The sequence below is a fragment of the Musa acuminata genome, chromosome BXJ2-10 (assembly GCF_036884655.1).
Source record: "Musa acuminata AAA Group cultivar baxijiao chromosome BXJ2-10, Cavendish_Baxijiao_AAA, whole genome shotgun sequence".
Taxonomy (NCBI): domain Eukaryota; kingdom Viridiplantae; phylum Streptophyta; class Magnoliopsida; order Zingiberales; family Musaceae; genus Musa; species Musa acuminata.
This window is the reverse complement of record NC_088347.1, coordinates 31,714,051-31,730,070: the sequence shown is the minus strand read 5'-3', so window position 1 is coordinate 31,730,070 and position 16,020 is coordinate 31,714,051. Positions and strand designations below refer to the sequence as shown.

Sequence of the window (16,020 nt, the reverse complement as noted above, 5' to 3'; positions counted from 1 at the left end):
TTGATTCATTGTGCAAAGTCAGCGTTTTACAAAGATTCATGTGACGGTATGTTTAAAATGTTAGCGTGTTGGGGTAATTTTCAGGCTTGTGAAATCAGGAAAATGTACAAAATAAGAAAAATATTATGTGGGAATGCCTCTGTTTATTGTAGTATTCACAGATCAAAACAATGACAGATCCTTGGAATATTTGCTGTTGTTCTATCAACAACATCTCAAATTGATCTGATGATGGTCCGAGTTAGGTTTGGGTCAGTCACAGAGCTGCAGTCTGAGCTCAATCAACAATACAACAGATCTAAGGCGGCCTACGCCATTAAATGTATACATACATGGCACTGCAACCACAGAAAACTCATCCAACAAGCTACGGATTCGATGCCTTGGTCTTCTTCTCCACAACTTTTTATTTCACACGAGGTTGCAAAAGGAAGCAATGGCTACAGATTTGCGGCAATAAGCGTGCGAGACAACTCTTGTTGCTTGAGGCTGTCTGCAACGTGAGCTATGACGCCGGCACCAGCACCGTTTAGCCACTCCCTCTTCACCTGAGTCACAACGCATCATCCATTCATCCATCCAAACACACCAAATAAACCAACAGGAAATGGAATCGGAGTTACACCCGTACGTACGTGGAGGTTGTTGTGGGCGAAGAAGGGCCAAGTTGCTGCATGGAAACTGACGTCAACTTTCCTCCATCCGACCCTTTGTAAGCTGCGTATCATCTCCTCTGCTTCCAATTTCACCATGTCAAAAAACAACACAATCCATCAAAAAGCAGCACCGAGATAAGGAAATTGTCACCCGATAAACATGCCTTCCATCGATCCGTAGTATTCTGCCGTTTTCTGTGTGTTTGAGACAGTTTGGGCAGCTGCCTTTGCCGTTGCTGCTTCTGAAGGAAAACGAGGAGGGCCTTCGGATAAGACAGGGGAGCAGTATTCCACATTCACAACATGCATGTAGCCATCCACAGACTCGCGAGAGGGCTGCAATGTGAATCACCAAGCAACATCCTCATAATAAATAGTTTGAGAGAAAATTTATTATTTTTTCTTTTCTGAGGAAAACCTCCACTAAAAAAATGTACAAAATCCTGTCTTGAAAACGTTGCTTTTAGCCGACAAATGCCAATCCGTTGCCTGTTTATACTCCAACTATGTGCAACTTAGATACACAAAAGTTAGTTTAAGACATATGATGAACATTATCGTGTGACCCACTGCCTAAAATTGTATTCGGTGTCGGGTTTTGAAACTAAGAATACTCATCCACAAAGACTTGCTGCAGTTTGTACACTAAATATCGATCGAGGTACCTTAGCAAGCTCGTACTCTCTCCTGATTGAAGATGTTCGCCAGCCGACCAAATCTGGATGAAGCTCAAGAAAACTGTTGCTGCAAGGAAAAATATGATATTCTATGATAGGGAATATCATATAAATAAATCCATGTTATGGTACTGCAGTTACTAGAGAAACTAGTAGTATCAAAGGATACGATCATACGAAACATTGGCATAAAGAATACGAATCCTAAATGCAGCCAGAGAAGATCTGCAAAGTAAAATACAAATAACAGTGTGTCAAAAACCTCGAGAAAGAAGACAAATCTGTTTTAAGTATCTGATTACTTCAACTTACATAAATTTCAATTCTTCAGAATCAGATGTCATCCTTAAAAGGAGGGGTGGACTGTTAGGTTCATCATCTGTAAGAAACAGCTGACTACCAGTTCGGCCAACAAATATGGCGGCCACTGGTGGAACAAGCTTTTCGAGAATGGGTGATCCCAGAAGAAGCGGAAACTGTAAATTGAAATTCAACAGTGTCATATACTTCTTTTTAACATTAGGATAGACAGAAAAAACCATAAAATCGACTAAAAGAGCTTCCCGTGTGTTGATCTACAAAGTTGTGAAACCATGCCTATTAGTAGTGAAACATAGGAGGAATCTGTATCCTTGATAGCGGCCCATAGCTGAAACCTCTGTGTGATAGAGGACATATGACTGTGAATATGCTTCTTGTTCCCAGCACAACTTCCCCAGATGTTAAAAATCTAGTTTTTTTTTTTCCCCCTTGATAAGAAATACCATATCCCAGTGAAGCTCCATTAATTACACAAAATTACCATAATAAGTCAGAATCAATAAAAACCTGGAGTTAATTAATCGAGTCACTCTGTAAATAATAAAATTTCTTCTATTTGTGTTTAGGTACTCTCTCCCCACATTAATTTCTTCCCAGAATCAATGGTTGAAAATAAATATAGTACAGAAAGCAGAAATCATAATAGATGAGAAACACAATACTAAGAAATATTCTTCAAAATTTAAGTATTATAGCAAAAATCTTATATCCTTGAATCTAAAAACACCATCAAGTCGGACAAGGAAGGGAAAAAAGGGCAACGGTGAGCTAGAATGAATTGACCACTATGATGGCCTTAGATGAATGAATTGGTACAGAAGAATTTACCTGCCTTTTCCCTATAAACCCGAGATGTGGAGTTCCCAAGGTAATAAAATTTATTGGTTCCAATCCACCAATACTGCCTAGTTTTGATGAACGTTCTAAATTTTCTGGATTTCCAGTTTTATAACCATCATTCAGATCCTTCTGCAAGGTATCTGAAGAATAAAGAACAGCAATTGTGTATCTTGCAATTAGACCACCTAAGGAGTGTGCTGTGAAAGAGATCTTTTTCAAGCTTCCTGTCTTATGAATCACACTCGAGACCTGTTCCAAAAGTTCGTCAGTATAGCAGTAACAGCAGATATTGGTAAAAGAGAATTGCATTCATTCGGCAGTAAAAATTGACCAACACCTCATCTGCGAGTCGCTTTCCAGCTCTGTCAATTCCATCTAATGTTTTTATATAACTGTTGCACGAACTTGCTGTGAGGAAAAATACATTTCATAAGTAACTCACAATGCCCTCTGATAAATGTAGCCCATGATAATAACACAAGAAATAGCATACCATAAATTAAAAAATTGCTTCCTAAACGCTTTTTTAACACTGCCTTTGAGTATGTCCAGTCACTAGAGCTGCATATTGCATACTGTGTTAGTGCATAATTTGGTCAGAAACATAACTAATGTTTCACAATTGTCATTTGACAACTCCAACTTAAAATAAGAGAAGAGACATCAATCCCATTTCACTAACTGACAACCATGGCACGGCTTAGTTCATCAACCATGCTGGAGATGGAATGGTGATGTTCAACATTAGCATTTCAATGATGAGATATGATAACCGATTTTCCAAAGGAACCAAGCAGCCATCTATTTACAAATAGTCATCGACCAAAAGTGTCATCACTCTGCAGAATTCAAAGTCCCATTGCAACATAATGAAAAAGAAAAATACTTTTACCTAGCCCCGATGCCATGAACTAGGACGAGGAGATGATCAGGTCCTTGTTTGAACTTGTGAACGTCCTCAGATGTTATACTACCTACGGCACCGCTGCTCATCTTATGCGATCTAAAGTTTAGGTCACCCCTTACTGTGGTCAGTCCTGCAAAGACAAAACAAGTTGCATGTTGAGACCTGCAGTATCAATGATGCAATCAAGAAATGGTTCCAAAATGTGCAATTTCCCCAAAACCAGACGTCTTCTCTAACATGGTTCAGTTTGGATGCTCATGACCTAGTTATAGATATGAAGAGATCGAATAGCTACACGAGTCTTGATAGCCAATCAAGAAAAAGCTCCCCAAACGGCGAACGGTAGCATGCCACATGCCAATCCAACAAAATCTAAAATGAAAATCCAAAATTCAGATGCCAAGAGAGAGAGAGAGAGAGAGAAAGAGATAAAAGAGAAAACGAAAACGAAATAAAATCACCAAAACCTAGCAGCTCCTTGTCTGGCGATCAGAAAAGAAGATCAACACAAGGCTAGAAGAGTAGTTTTTAGTAGACAATCAAGAACAAGAATTTGCGAAGGAGAACCAAATCTTGCCGAATCGAGACATTTCAGAGTCCAAGCAAAACAAAAAATCGAATATTCTCTACGTTCGTAGACCAAAATCCATCCTCCAAGATCAAAAGTCGATGAAAGGAAAAGGGACCAAAGCGAAAACCTGAGAAAATAGCGGAGGATGGAGTCCCAAATAAATCGGACGGCGGATGGGGCGACGCCGCGTGTCATTGATCTTCCACAACGAAACTTGTACCGAGGGTGATCGTTGCGGTGCTGAGGGAGATGGAGCCACGGGATCGGGGATGGGGCGCACGATATCTCCAATTTATTTATAAAGGCAAAAGAAAAGGGCGTACTTTGGAGCGAGATGGAGCTCCGCGTCGCGTTCGGATAGGGTGTCGTGACATCACCGCGGGCGCCATCGCCTCGTGTTCCGTGAGCGGCGGGGAAGAGTCGGGTGGAGAGGACGGACGTGGGAGATCCTTACCCGCCGTGCGCCGTGGTCCGGGAAGAAGCCTGAGGGGACCAAATCTTTCGTGAAACACTCCGAGAGCGAGCGAGAATCGTCGGTGAGACGGGAAACGAACTGCCAGTCTCTGTTGCGGCCTTCGTCTCAGCGTTGCTGGAATCACCTTTGACTTAATCGAAATGATTCTTTGTTTGGTAATCATTTGGATAGACAGTTATCGATATGGGGCAAAGGCTATAATTTTCACATTCATAATTCATGCTAGTATGTGTAGGTAATTTCTACATTCATAATCCACATCACATACGTACAAATATTGGTACATTCATAATTCATAGTAGTAGTAGACAAGACATGGGTTAGAAATGTATCAAGTTTAGTTTAATCAGAATTAACATACATATTTATCAATATAAAATTATTATTATTATTATTATTTAGTCTTTTTCTCACGTATGAAATATCCATCCAATAACATGTAAGTATCCATATCCAAATTGAGTATGGACATACGTGAGTGACCATAAGAACAATAAAAAGCCATTTCTACGTAACTAAATGACAATATACCACACATCTCATCTCATCTCATTCAGCTGCAGTAGCATTTGCATCAGCCGCGGCCCCGACACTGCTGCTGCTCCTGTCGAACTTCTTCCAGCACTGATGCTTCCCACACTGGCACTGCCCTCCCCTCCTCCCAAGCCCTCCCTCTCCTTCGTCCCCTCCTCCTCCTCCTCCTCCCCTCCTCACCACGCTCATGGATGGCGACAGTTTGCTCCTCAACCACAACTCCTTCATCCTCCTCCTGACCTCGCACCCTCTCTCCTCATGATCCCCATCACAGAACCCACACTTCACCTCACCACCACCATCGATGTTCCCTCTCCTTGCCTCTCGAACACTCCTTGCCTGCTCCCAACTCAGCGCCAGCCTCACCGCGTCGGCCAGCGTCTCCGGCCGCTGCGGCAGAATCCAATCCTGATAGTCCTCTTTTAACCCATCGATGAATAAGCCCTTGAGCAGCGCGTCGGGGAAGCCGTGGTCGGGCCACTTCCTGAGTATCCACTGCAGGCGGAGGTGGTAGCTGTTGACGCCCTCCCCGTCCCTCTGCCGCATGGACATGAGTTCAGAGCGCGCTCGGTCGGCGAAGTCAGGCCGGGTGAAGGCCTGGAGGAAGGCAGAGCGGATGTCGGGCCACAGCATGGCCGGGCGGCAGCGCTCGACCGCGAGGTCGTACCAGAGGGCGGCATCGCCGTCGAGGGTGACGGGGAAGATGCGGACGAGAGTGTCGACGGAGATGGCGTTGTTGGCGCGGCAGACGCGATCGAACCGAGCGAGGTGGGCGACCGGGCACTCCGACGGCTCGCCGCGAAAGACGGGAAGCGGCGCCACGTTGATATAGGAGGGCTGGATCGAGTCGGACGCGTACAAGGAGCGGGAATCCGAGCAGGATCCGAATTCGGACTCATATACGGCGTCGGGGTCCTCCCCACCATCGGTGCCGGAGCGGGACGGCAGGGAATAAGGAGGGGAGGACTGGTCCTGCGGGTCCCGGGAGATGGTGGAAGGCGTAGGAGGGGCACGGCGGCGGTGCTTCCGGCGGCGGTTAGGTGGAGTCGGCGGTGACTCGGAGACGTCAGGGGAGGCGATCCTCATCGCGGAGACTCAGTTGGGAAATGGGATGCAGGGAAAAGCGAGAGGAGCGGCGTCCGAATCAACAGTATCTATGTTACAGTTGAGGTCGACAACTGACCGTCTACGGAACGAGTCGCGTCGTTTGGTTTCCATACGGAAAGGTGCGATTATTAAGCAGGACTTCACTTGCAGGTCTCTGAATCCAATATTATTGTCGAAGATATATCTATAGTGTAAGACAAAAAAAGTATATTTAATGAGACAAACATGTGGTTAGATCACTTGTAGATTTATAAGGGCAGGACATGCTGATTTATATTATGGTTCTGACTTTGAATACTCTTCATCAGCTGGTTCATCCACTCAAATCAATAAAAGAGTATCCGAATGACATGTAATCAATCTACTAGAGAGCAACTTGGCTGTAACCAAATTGGAGATCATATACTATTCTTCTCCTTCCACTTGGAAATAGAGCTGGAGAGTATCCAACACATGGTTAATGACGTCGCCTGAACAGTATCACAGTAGATATGCGTTGATCCATACGTTCTTAGGTTCTGCTATCAACTTGCATTTCCTACGGTATCTTAAACTTAAAGAGTTGACGTGAGAGATTTTTTAGTCAGAGTCTCTCAGGCTAAGACATTTTTTTAAGGTTTTGTATTAGTTTAATACACGGAGACATCAACTTGTTAGATCGCAGGCTTTCTTTGGTAAAGCTTAATTTCCATGACATTTGAGATAAATTTTGAGCCATCACATTAAAAGGAAAATGGGTCCATTACAGGCCTTACTACAGCGTGAGCCCATTACAGGCCCACTAATTGGACTGTCAGCGTCCGTCCTCCATCGCCGCACCCGCCTCGGCTAAATTACCAATTTCATTAGACACTCAGGCATCCAAGTCCAGAAGTACATGACCGCTTGAGCATCAAGAGAAGGCTTTCTATTCACAAGCAAACTTTGTGCCGAAGCTGGTGAGGCAGATGGCAAATGCCTGGAAGGCCGACAGCGGCTCCCTGTAGTCCATGGTGAACATGTCGTCCCCTACCTTCCCAAACTGGAGTAGCACAGGGTCGTCGCCATCGTCATCAGCGCCCCCTGCTCGGTTGGGGGCATCCGATGATGCCACCAGCTGGAAGTTCTTCACCGAGGCAACCGTGACGCGACCATGGAAGTTCAGGCACCAGCACTGCAAGTTCTCGTGCCACCTTGGAGCTTTGTTTTTTAGGACCATGGTTCCGGCATCCGATGCCGAGGGCACCATTGCAGGGCACTTCAGAGTGCACAGCATTCTTCTCGGCCCTCTTGTTTTAAGAAGATTGAATTTGTAGGATACCTGACTAATCACGAAATTGCCCGCTGGGACCTGTGGGCTTATTTGATTGCTGGCAAAACGGCGGCTCGATGGACAGCTCGATGCCTTGGCACCACCGGGTGGCGGTCGGCTATCATAGATCTTAAACTTGGTGCCGAAAAAATCAGATCTGCATAGGACAACAAAAATTTCAAATCAGGAAACATAAGTCATCGGGAAATGTTCGTTCTAAATCCTCCTTGCACATAAAATCATTATAATTCTCATCCATTTAAGAGAGTGTGATGATAGAACATACTCCGCTAAATGGATCAGCAGCATCAAAATGTTTGGGTTTTGTGGTTATACAAGACAAGGCAGATAAAACAGTCTACCAAAACAGATTCTGCAGATGGTTAATCAAAGGATAGATGGAGCATGGTGATCATTAAGATTTAACTTGCAGTTGGGCTATAAACTAGGTAACAAAGCAATAATAAACCGGATGCGAGCCGAATTAAAGCAAACCCATATTGAAACATCTAGAGCTGGCAAAGTTTGTTGAAATGGGACAATTTTCATGTTAACTTTACTCGATACGTTTAGAAATAGATTATTATTAGTTGCAAATTGCAAGCCATGCAGAGATCAATCAGAAGACTTTTCCCCGTAGTTTGTGGTTATATTCTTGTACCCATCATGCTAGCTAGTTCAATTAAAATATAGCTAAAGGCCCTTAAGATGCAGCTGAATTGTGGCCGAGTATTCTACAGTCATCAAGATTATACAGAAGTGTTGACTGCAGAATCTCTGTGCGGTAAGATGTTATCATATATGATACCTATGCACAAGGTCATTAAGTAAAAAAGGAGAGAAAAAAGAGGTAACGGACATTGGATAAGGTTCAGTTTGGGTACTCAAGCAAGAATGGACGCGATATAAAAAATGTATGTAACCCACAAACCACTAACCAATTCTATGAAAACCAAGATGAAGAAGAGAAAAGATGCAACATATATTGTTCTCCAGCAGCCATTTCATTCCACACAGCTTGCTTTTTGAGGGTGGAATAAAACTTTCACCTCCTTGATCTGAGAGCGAAGACTGAAAGAAGTAAGAAAATCAAGTATTGTCTATTTCCATTGAATTTTCATCTAGTGTGTTACCCATTCATAAAAGTGTTTTTAGAACAAGTGATTCAAGTCATTTGCACTTTGCAATTTTCCAAGTGAAAGTGACGTTGCCATGTAAGTTAACATTGGCAAAGCTAGTCAAACAAAAATGACAAATTAGTAGGCTTTGGTTCAGAATAAACACATATATAACATCTCAGGACAATTTGCACTCCAACGACATAATACTTAGGGCTTTATGAGTGTGTTATCTGGACTAATATTAGCATGCTTAACATGGGTAACCATCGACAACAAAAGCTTAGCTAATGGCATACCTCAATTTTCCCACATATGCATTGCTGCCTTGTGATAGATCATCAGCATTAAGAGAGATTATGTACTCTACATGGGCACCATGCCTAAATCTTTGAGCCGCCAATAGAAATTTTCCCTTATCCACGAATGCTGAAAGTTACATAACAAAATATGTAACTGAAGTCCAAAAGTACCAAAATTTCTTGATGCGGTAGTGAAAGAAAAAAAGAAGCATGCGAACTCATATTTTGAAAACATACACATGCCATTAAAGCAATAGGTTCAATATTTTTTACTTAAAAGTTCGTAATACTCTGAACAACAGAAAGACCAAGCAATTAAAAATTATATTATGCAAACCTAAATGAAGACGCAATCATGAGATTTGATGGAAATTGCAAGCAGACATTTACAAAGCCAAACTTGGAGTATAATCAATTAAAATAATCAAAATAAACATTTTTAATTTTTCTTCAAGAAAATAACTGAGAATCTCTAAAAAGTTGAACACAAAGAAGTTGCATGTGAAGTATGGAACAATGGCATCTGGTGTCAAAATCAAGGAAAGAAGTTTGAAGTAACATAGTCTTTATAATTTTGTCTTGCCATTTTAGACCACCTAGCAGCAAGTGAAGAATCTTTTTTGTATCTCAGAACACTTGAATAAAATGCAGATCATCACTCAAGAGATCACAAGTCACAGATCCACATCATTCATCGCCTTCACATGAACTGGGCTTAGTCAACCCACAGAGTACAGATGAACAATATAAAGTTACTGGGAATCCATCCTTAAGCCACATATCTTACAAGAGAAAGTACAACTCCAGTTCAGGGGTGAAAACATAATTGGTCCTTGAGATGATGACAAGGTTTGGCAACATATTTTCATGAATCACTAGTGGTCTGATATGTGACAAGTTTAACATATTTTCTCATCTCAATCACCTCAATGGCACTGAATCGTTGCATGATTTTTGCCTACTCAAAGTTGTTCAAAGGCACACAACACCAAGGTTTTCATATCTATCCTTCCCTTTCGACATTTACTTCCATAGCAAGTTTATCTCTCGCTGGGTGAGTGAAAGACGGCTTATCGGAATCATTGCATGCCAAAAAAGCCCAAGACTTGATTCAGGTAAGAAACGGAACAGCCTCATATTAGTCAGACTTATGTTCCTAGAATCAAAACATGACCAAACTAGACAATACTTTACAACAGCACGTTGAAACAAATTGCTGGAGAAATCCTTTAACATGTATGTGATTGACGATAAATAAAAGCATGATTTTTGGACAATATGAAGTAAGAGATTGCAGAGAACATCTCAAACGATTTAATGATCGGTTTTTTTAGTTTCTAACCTCTGGACAATGGTGGCGAGTAAAATAACTGAACCAGAAGAAAGTGTTGAACAGAAAGTGTTCTACCAAACCCTAAACAAGGACTTGCAGAGAAGTTAGCAATCAGAATTAGCAACTTAACAAGAAGTCAATGCAGGATGGTGCACTATCAAACTTCAATCACCCAATCAAAGAACAAACCATGCTAGAAAATACATCTTTGATAGTCTTTTGAAGATCACTCACTCTGGGTCAAGCTGAGATACAGATAGAACGTGGAGTTCTTCTTGTTCCTCCTAATAAAGCACTGAATTGGAAGGTCCCTCGGGCCAGGCTGCCATCCACAGTCCACAATCACATATTATCAATCATCTTCTTTTGGAGGAAAAAATTCACATGATAAACAATGTCAAACATTTCTCTAAAAAGAGTACAATTTTGGACTTCAGTAGCTGGATGATTATAACTACAACAGCGACCCCAATTATTGCAGAGTTGGAAAAAGGAGGAATTTGGTGCGGAAAAAGGGGGATCTTGAAATAACAAACCGACCTGTTTTAGGGAAGCAGGGAAGGTTATCTTTCCGGTTTCGGTGGGCGGCCTGACGACGCCGGTGGTGACCTCGCGCCACCTACGGCAGACGCAGGCGCAAGACACCACGCTCTTCCGCAGCGGCCACCGCCCGTCGCTCGACTCCACCCTCCTCACGATCTCTCCCAGCAGCTCCGGCAGCATCCTCGACCATCGCTCCTCCTCCTTCGCGCCCGCCCCCGCGTCCACCTCCGCTCCTCCCCTCCGATCGCCGCCTTCCTCCTCCTCCTCCTCCTCCTCTCCCTCCGCTCTCTCCAAAGGCGGGGGATTCCTCACCGATGAGCCGCTCGATGGGAAGAGGAACCCCCTCTGCCGCCTCATGGCCTCCCTCCTTCGCTCGCTGGGTGTTGTCGAGACGATGCCTCTCTCTCTCTCTCTTTGGGCTCACTGCTCACTGGCTTGATGTAACGTTACACAGGAAAGGACGAAAGATGATACTTTCACACCCCCTCATCAATATTTGAACCCCTCAGGCTTCTCACTGCCACCAATTAATTGTTCGGTATATTAATAATTCTATTATTAAGAATTATTTTTTCGGTGTAAATGGAGACCTCATTCAATCTAAACGCCTCCTGTCGTCTACTTTCCAACTTCACCTCACATTTATCCTCATGCATTACTTACGTTCTATGATTCGAATTTAATTTATCCATCCCTTTATATCATATATGTATGTTGTTGATTTGTTTAATGGGTTTGATAAATCACATTTAATGCGTCTAGGGATGGAAGAAGGGTGAAGGTATCGATAGAGGATAGGATAAGAACGGATGGCATTGTCATTATACCTTAAGATTGTTAATTGTGAATTAAATTACGCTTAAGTTTGTGGCCTTTGACTTTTAACGTTGAAAGATGAGCTATCTGATAACCCGTGATTCGGGCATTAATCATGTAGGTGACATTAATTTAGTAGCAAATTTGGAGGGGAAAATTAGTACGACTTTTTCTGGTGATGGGATTTGGTCAACGTCTGTAGCTCCTCTAAGATTTCAAAAGTGCCTTTAAGAAACGCATCGAGAGAATATATATATCGAGGACTAATGAACATTTCAAATATGAATTAATATTTGGTAATTTTTTAAAAAATCATAATTGATCTGAATGTTACATTGAAAATACTTAAATGTTGATATTATTAACATTTCAGAATTAATGAGATCCTAATGTAATTTTTAAAATTTTGATTGTAATTTTATCTAAAATTTTAAAATTATCAAAATGATTTAGTAATAAACCAACGATTTTATATATTTTATAACATAAAATTATATTTATTTATTTATTTGAGTATATTTTTATTTATTATATATTTAGGCGATACAAAATATTTATAAGATTACATACATTTATTTATTTACTTAATAATCTAAATAATATTTTTTTTAATAAATAATAAAATAAAAAAATATATATATTTTGTTGGTGAACCTTATGCCTTGGCTGCAGAGTCGGTACGGCTTGGTCCGACTGACGATGTCCAGGATCGTCTCGAGGTTTTTGTCGGAACGGGTCGGGCTCGAATTTGGTTGGGATTCGCCTCCTAAGCACGTCCGTCCACCTTTGTCGTCGTTGGATTCCTGCACACTAGCCTATGTCAGGATAGGGACGAGGATCCCGATTTAGGCCCTCAAGTTGATGAAGTTCCAGTATTCTTATCGAAGTGCATGCAGTCGACCGTAATTTCAAAACACACACCTATGTTATATCACCATGCAATTTAAAGCTCTTTACTGTAGCTGCCGATTTAAAGTTCCAGTATTCTCTCAGGATAAGAAGCATTTCTCCCGCAACCACCTACCTATTGACCGTCTTGCCAAGAATATAGCATCTAAGAAGATGACACCCACAACCTTTGCCCGGAGAATTAAGACCGTGGAAGCATCCCACTTGGCTGGCTATCTTTAGACGAGCAAATTGCTCCACCACCACCGTTGGGAAGGAGGTCGACAATCCATAACCTTTCATTTTAAAGCAAAATGAGGTTTTCTGTACCTTTTTATTTCTTCTGTCTCTGCAGGTCCCGATTGCACCTGCCAAGAGGCATGGTTTTCAGTCCCTCCATCCTCTCTTTCTCGTGCGACGTTCCATGGAGGGAATAAATATTTGGAGTGATGCACCTGGAATACCAAAAATATAATCACATCGCTCTAGTTTTCCTTGGAGGCAGGAAGATATGGAGAAGAAAGGAGTGATCCTGATGCACCGCTACGAGCTAGGAAGGTTGCTTGGGCAGGGGACCTTTGCCAAGGTATACCATGCGAGGAGCATTGCCTCGGGCCAGAATGTTGCCATTAAGGTCATTGATAAGGAGAAGGTGATGCGTGTTGGAATGATCGAACAGATAAAGAGGGAGATCTCAATTATGCACCTCGTTCGCCATCCAAACGTCGTGCAGCTTTATGAGGTCATGGCCAGCAAGAGCAAGATCTACTTCGTGATGGAATACGTCAAAGGCGGCGAGCTCTTCAACAAGATTGCAAAAGGGAGCCTCGGAGAGGATGACGCAAGGAAGTATTTCCAGCAACTGATCGGGGCAGTTGATTTCTGTCACAGCCGTGGTGTCTACCACCGGGATCTCAAGCCGGAAAACCTCCTCATCGATGAGAATGGGAACCTTAAGGTGTCGGACTTCGGCCTGAGTGCCCTCAAAGAGTCAGAGAGGCAAGATGGTCTACTCCACACGCTATGCGGTACGCCGGCCTATGTTGCCCCGGAAATCATCAACAAAAAGGGTTACGATGGAGCAAAGGCAGACATATGGTCCTGCGGAGTCATCCTTTACGTTCTATTGGCAGGCTGCCTACCGTTCCATGACTCCAACCTGATCGACATGTACAAAAAGATAACCAAAGGAGATTTCAGATGCCCTCATCGGTTCCCTTCCGACGTCCGAAAGCTCCTAGCCAGACTCCTCGAACCCAACCCCGATGCTCGAATCACGATCGAGCTGTTGGTAGAGAGTCCGTGGTTTCAGAAAGGATTTAAGCCGGTGGAAGCACGAGCCCGATCACAAAGTTTGCCCAACCTGAAAGATGTGACATCGGCTTTCAATGTCGAGAACACTTTCGATGATGAGAGCGATAAAAAAGCAGAGATGTCAGAACCCGTGAAACCGACCAGTCTAAATGCATTTGACATCATCGCCCTATCCCCAGGATTAGATCTTTCGGGGCTCTTCGAAAGGGGAAGTGGCGAAAAGCAGGAGGCCAGATTTACAACCCAGAGGCCGGCTTCAACGATAGTGTCAAAGCTCGAAGAGATTGCTGAAATGGAGCATTTCAAGGTAAAGAAGAAGGCTGGATTGGTCAAGTTAGAGGGAAGCAAAGAAGGAAGGAAAGGACAACTTGCGATCGAAGCACAGATTTTTGAGGTCACACCTGCATTCCATGTAGTCGAGGTGAAAAAATCATATGGAGACACAATGGAGTACCAGAAGTTTTGTGACCATGATCTTAAGCCTTGCCTCAAGGACATTGTGTGGACTTGGCAAGGAGTAGCAGATCAGCACCAGCAGCACCTCAACCAAACTTGATGTCTTGTAGCCCCATCTTCTGAGACTTAGATCCAATTCAACCCTCTTTTCTTGCCTCTGATTTTGGAACTCCCCAGTAAAAGATAGTATGTTTCTCTTGGGTGTCATGCTCTGGGATCCTAGTTCATTGTGCACACACTAGACAGAAACAATAGCTACCACTAGAGACTCTCTTCTCATGACTTTAAAGAGAGAGGTATATGGTGCATCATCCGATGGTCTATTGCATAGCAAGTACAGACCAATCTCTATGTACTTTTTTTTCTTTCTTCTTCTTATAATGAAGAGCAAGTGCAGATAAATCTCTCAGTTGTGCTTCAGATATTACAGTGCTGAATGCTATAATTTTTTCTGATGTATGCAATCAAATAGAATGTTTTAATTAGTCTATGAAAGAAGCAGAACATACGAGTGCAACTTGAAAGAAGATGCCTAGAGCTGACGGTAGTAACAAGCAACTCCCAGCTCCGAAGACTCTTGCTCAAGACCAACTGGAAGTCACCGAGGACCTTGATCGCATGATTGCAATTACGAACGACGAGCTAATCAACGCGACCATTGTGGCGACGAGTGGGAAGAGATGGAAGAAATGAATAGCGACTAGGGCAAAGGAGTTGAGCTAACCTTCTCAGGCATCTTTGAACTTTACGGACCACTCGTGGTCATGCTGTGGGGAAGAAGAGACAGTGATGGTAGTAACCACGAATCACAAGGAGAAGCTGGACCCCTCGTAGTTGAGGCCTGGGAGGTCGGGAGGTCCACATAAATCTATCTTACCGTAGAGCAGAGCAGAGCAGAGGTGTTGAGGACGTTGATCACCAACTATTTGGGCCTCGACGATAAGAGACAAGAGTGCGAAGTCTAGGGTGACACAGACAACGTTGGCGGAGGTGCTCGTTGTTGGGAATAAAAACTCAATAATAAAAGTTAAAACGAGAAGCAACATGGATAATCAGAAGTCAACTGGATGGAATCGCGTTTGACATTGTTGTAAGGAATGATCTCATCCCTTGGTGCATATTTGTGATTGAATCCATTCCCTAATAATAAGATGGAGATTCCTCGTAACAAGATTAATGTAGTATCATAGAAACAAGTAGCAAAATCAAAGAAGATGTTATAATGAAAAGATACTAAGGATTGAGAAGAGAAGAACATCCTCTCTTTATATAGTTGAGAAAAATCTATAACCGGATGGAATCGCGTTTGACATTGTTGTAAGGAATGATCTCATCCCTTGGTGCATATTTGTGATTGAATCCATTCCCTAATAATAAGATGGAGATTCCTCGTAAAAAGATTAATGTAGTATCATAGAAATAAGTAGCAAAATCAAAGAAGATGTTATAATGAAAAGATACTAAGGATTGAGAAGAGAAGAACATCCTCTCTTTATATAGTTGAGAAAAATCTATAACCGGATGGAATCGCGTTTGACATTGTTGTAAGGAATGATCTCATCCCTTGGTGCATATTTGTGATTGAATCCATTCCCTAATAATAAGATGGAGATTCCTCGTAAAAAGATTAATGTAGTATCATAGAAACAAGTAGCAAAATCAAAGAAGATGTTATAATGAAAAGATACTAAGGATTGAGAAGAGAAGAACATCCTCTCTTTATATAGTTGAGAAAAATCTATAACCGGATGGAATCGCGTTTGACATTGTTGTAAGGAATGATCTCATCCCTTGGTGCATATTTGTGATTGAATCCATTCCCTAATAATAAGATGGAGATTCCTCGTAAAAAGATTAATGTAGTATCATAG

At 42.4% G+C, this 16,020-nt stretch overlaps 3 protein-coding genes across 10 annotated transcripts; 1 reads left to right on the top strand and 2 right to left on the bottom strand.

The window, feature by feature from the left end:
- Positions 1 to 178: 178 nt before the first annotated feature.
- On the bottom strand, positions 179 to 4,582 carry LOC103968873 (lipid droplet phospholipase 1). 8 transcript variants are annotated; one of them, XM_018819669.2, is made up of 12 exons: positions 4,296 to 4,582; positions 4,100 to 4,212; positions 3,387 to 3,531; positions 2,988 to 3,055; positions 2,832 to 2,902; positions 2,483 to 2,743; positions 1,646 to 1,809; positions 1,503 to 1,558; positions 1,322 to 1,374; positions 821 to 992; positions 636 to 733; positions 179 to 548 (listed from the first exon to the last, which is right to left on the bottom strand). In XM_018819669.2, exons 3-12 carry the CDS (start codon positions 3,485 to 3,487, stop codon positions 441 to 443), a joined length of 1,152 nt encoding a protein of 383 aa, XP_018675214.2. In that variant the 5' UTR covers positions 3,488 to 3,531; positions 4,100 to 4,212; positions 4,296 to 4,582; the 3' UTR covers positions 179 to 440. The 8 variants fall into 8 exon arrangements, with proteins under 8 accessions (XP_018675214.2, XP_009380489.2, XP_064985667.1 ...); XM_009382214.3 differs by lacking the exons at positions 4,100 to 4,212; positions 4,296 to 4,582 and adding exons at positions 3,664 to 3,773; positions 3,869 to 4,093; XM_065129595.1 differs by lacking the exons at positions 4,100 to 4,212; positions 4,296 to 4,582 and adding exons at positions 3,697 to 3,773; positions 3,869 to 4,093.
- A 2,202-nt stretch (positions 4,583 to 6,784) lies between these two features.
- On the bottom strand, positions 6,785 to 11,067 carry LOC135625181 (tubby-like F-box protein 1). Its single transcript, XM_065129593.1, has 4 exons — positions 10,673 to 11,067; positions 10,367 to 10,454; positions 8,797 to 8,926; positions 6,785 to 7,536 (listed from the first exon to the last, which is right to left on the bottom strand). The coding sequence occupies exons 1-4, from the start codon at positions 11,030 to 11,032 to the stop codon at positions 6,996 to 6,998; spliced, it is 1,119 nt and encodes a 372-aa protein (XP_064985665.1). The 5' UTR covers positions 11,033 to 11,067; the 3' UTR covers positions 6,785 to 6,995.
- Positions 11,068 to 12,756: 1,689 nt separating this feature from the next.
- Positions 12,757 to 14,383, top strand: LOC103969843 (CBL-interacting protein kinase 5-like). The gene has a single exon (XM_009383483.3). The coding sequence runs from the start codon at positions 12,891 to 12,893 to the stop codon at positions 14,247 to 14,249; it is 1,359 nt and encodes a 452-aa protein (XP_009381758.2). The 5' UTR covers positions 12,757 to 12,890; the 3' UTR covers positions 14,250 to 14,383.
- Positions 14,384 to 16,020: the final 1,637 nt, after the last annotated feature.

Excerpts from the sequence above, each read along its gene's own strand:
- LOC103968873 (XM_018819668.2), bottom strand. Across the intron at positions 2,903-2,987 it reads AAGCAATTTTTTAATTTATG|CAAGTTCGTGCAACAGTTAT; the intron begins GTATGCTATTTC and ends TTTTCCTCACAG. Across the intron at positions 734-820 it reads ATACTACGGATCGATGGAAG|AGGAGATGATACGCAGCTTA; the intron begins GCATGTTTATCG and ends AATTGGAAGCAG.
- LOC135625181 (XM_065129593.1), bottom strand. The coding sequence starts at position 11,032 with ATGAGGCGGCAGAGGGGGTTCCTCTTCCCATCGAGCGGCTCATCGGTG. Across the intron at positions 10,455-10,672 it reads TCCCTGCTTCCCTAAAACAG|CCTGGCCCGAGGGACCTTCC; the intron begins GTCGGTTTGTTA and ends TGTGGATGGCAG. Across the intron at positions 7,537-8,796 it reads GCATATGTGGGAAAATTGAG|ATCTGATTTTTTCGGCACCA; the intron begins GTATGCCATTAG and ends TGTCCTATGCAG.
- LOC103969843 (XM_009383483.3), top strand. The coding sequence starts at position 12,891 with ATGGAGAAGAAAGGAGTGATCCTGATGCACCGCTACGAGCTAGGAAGG.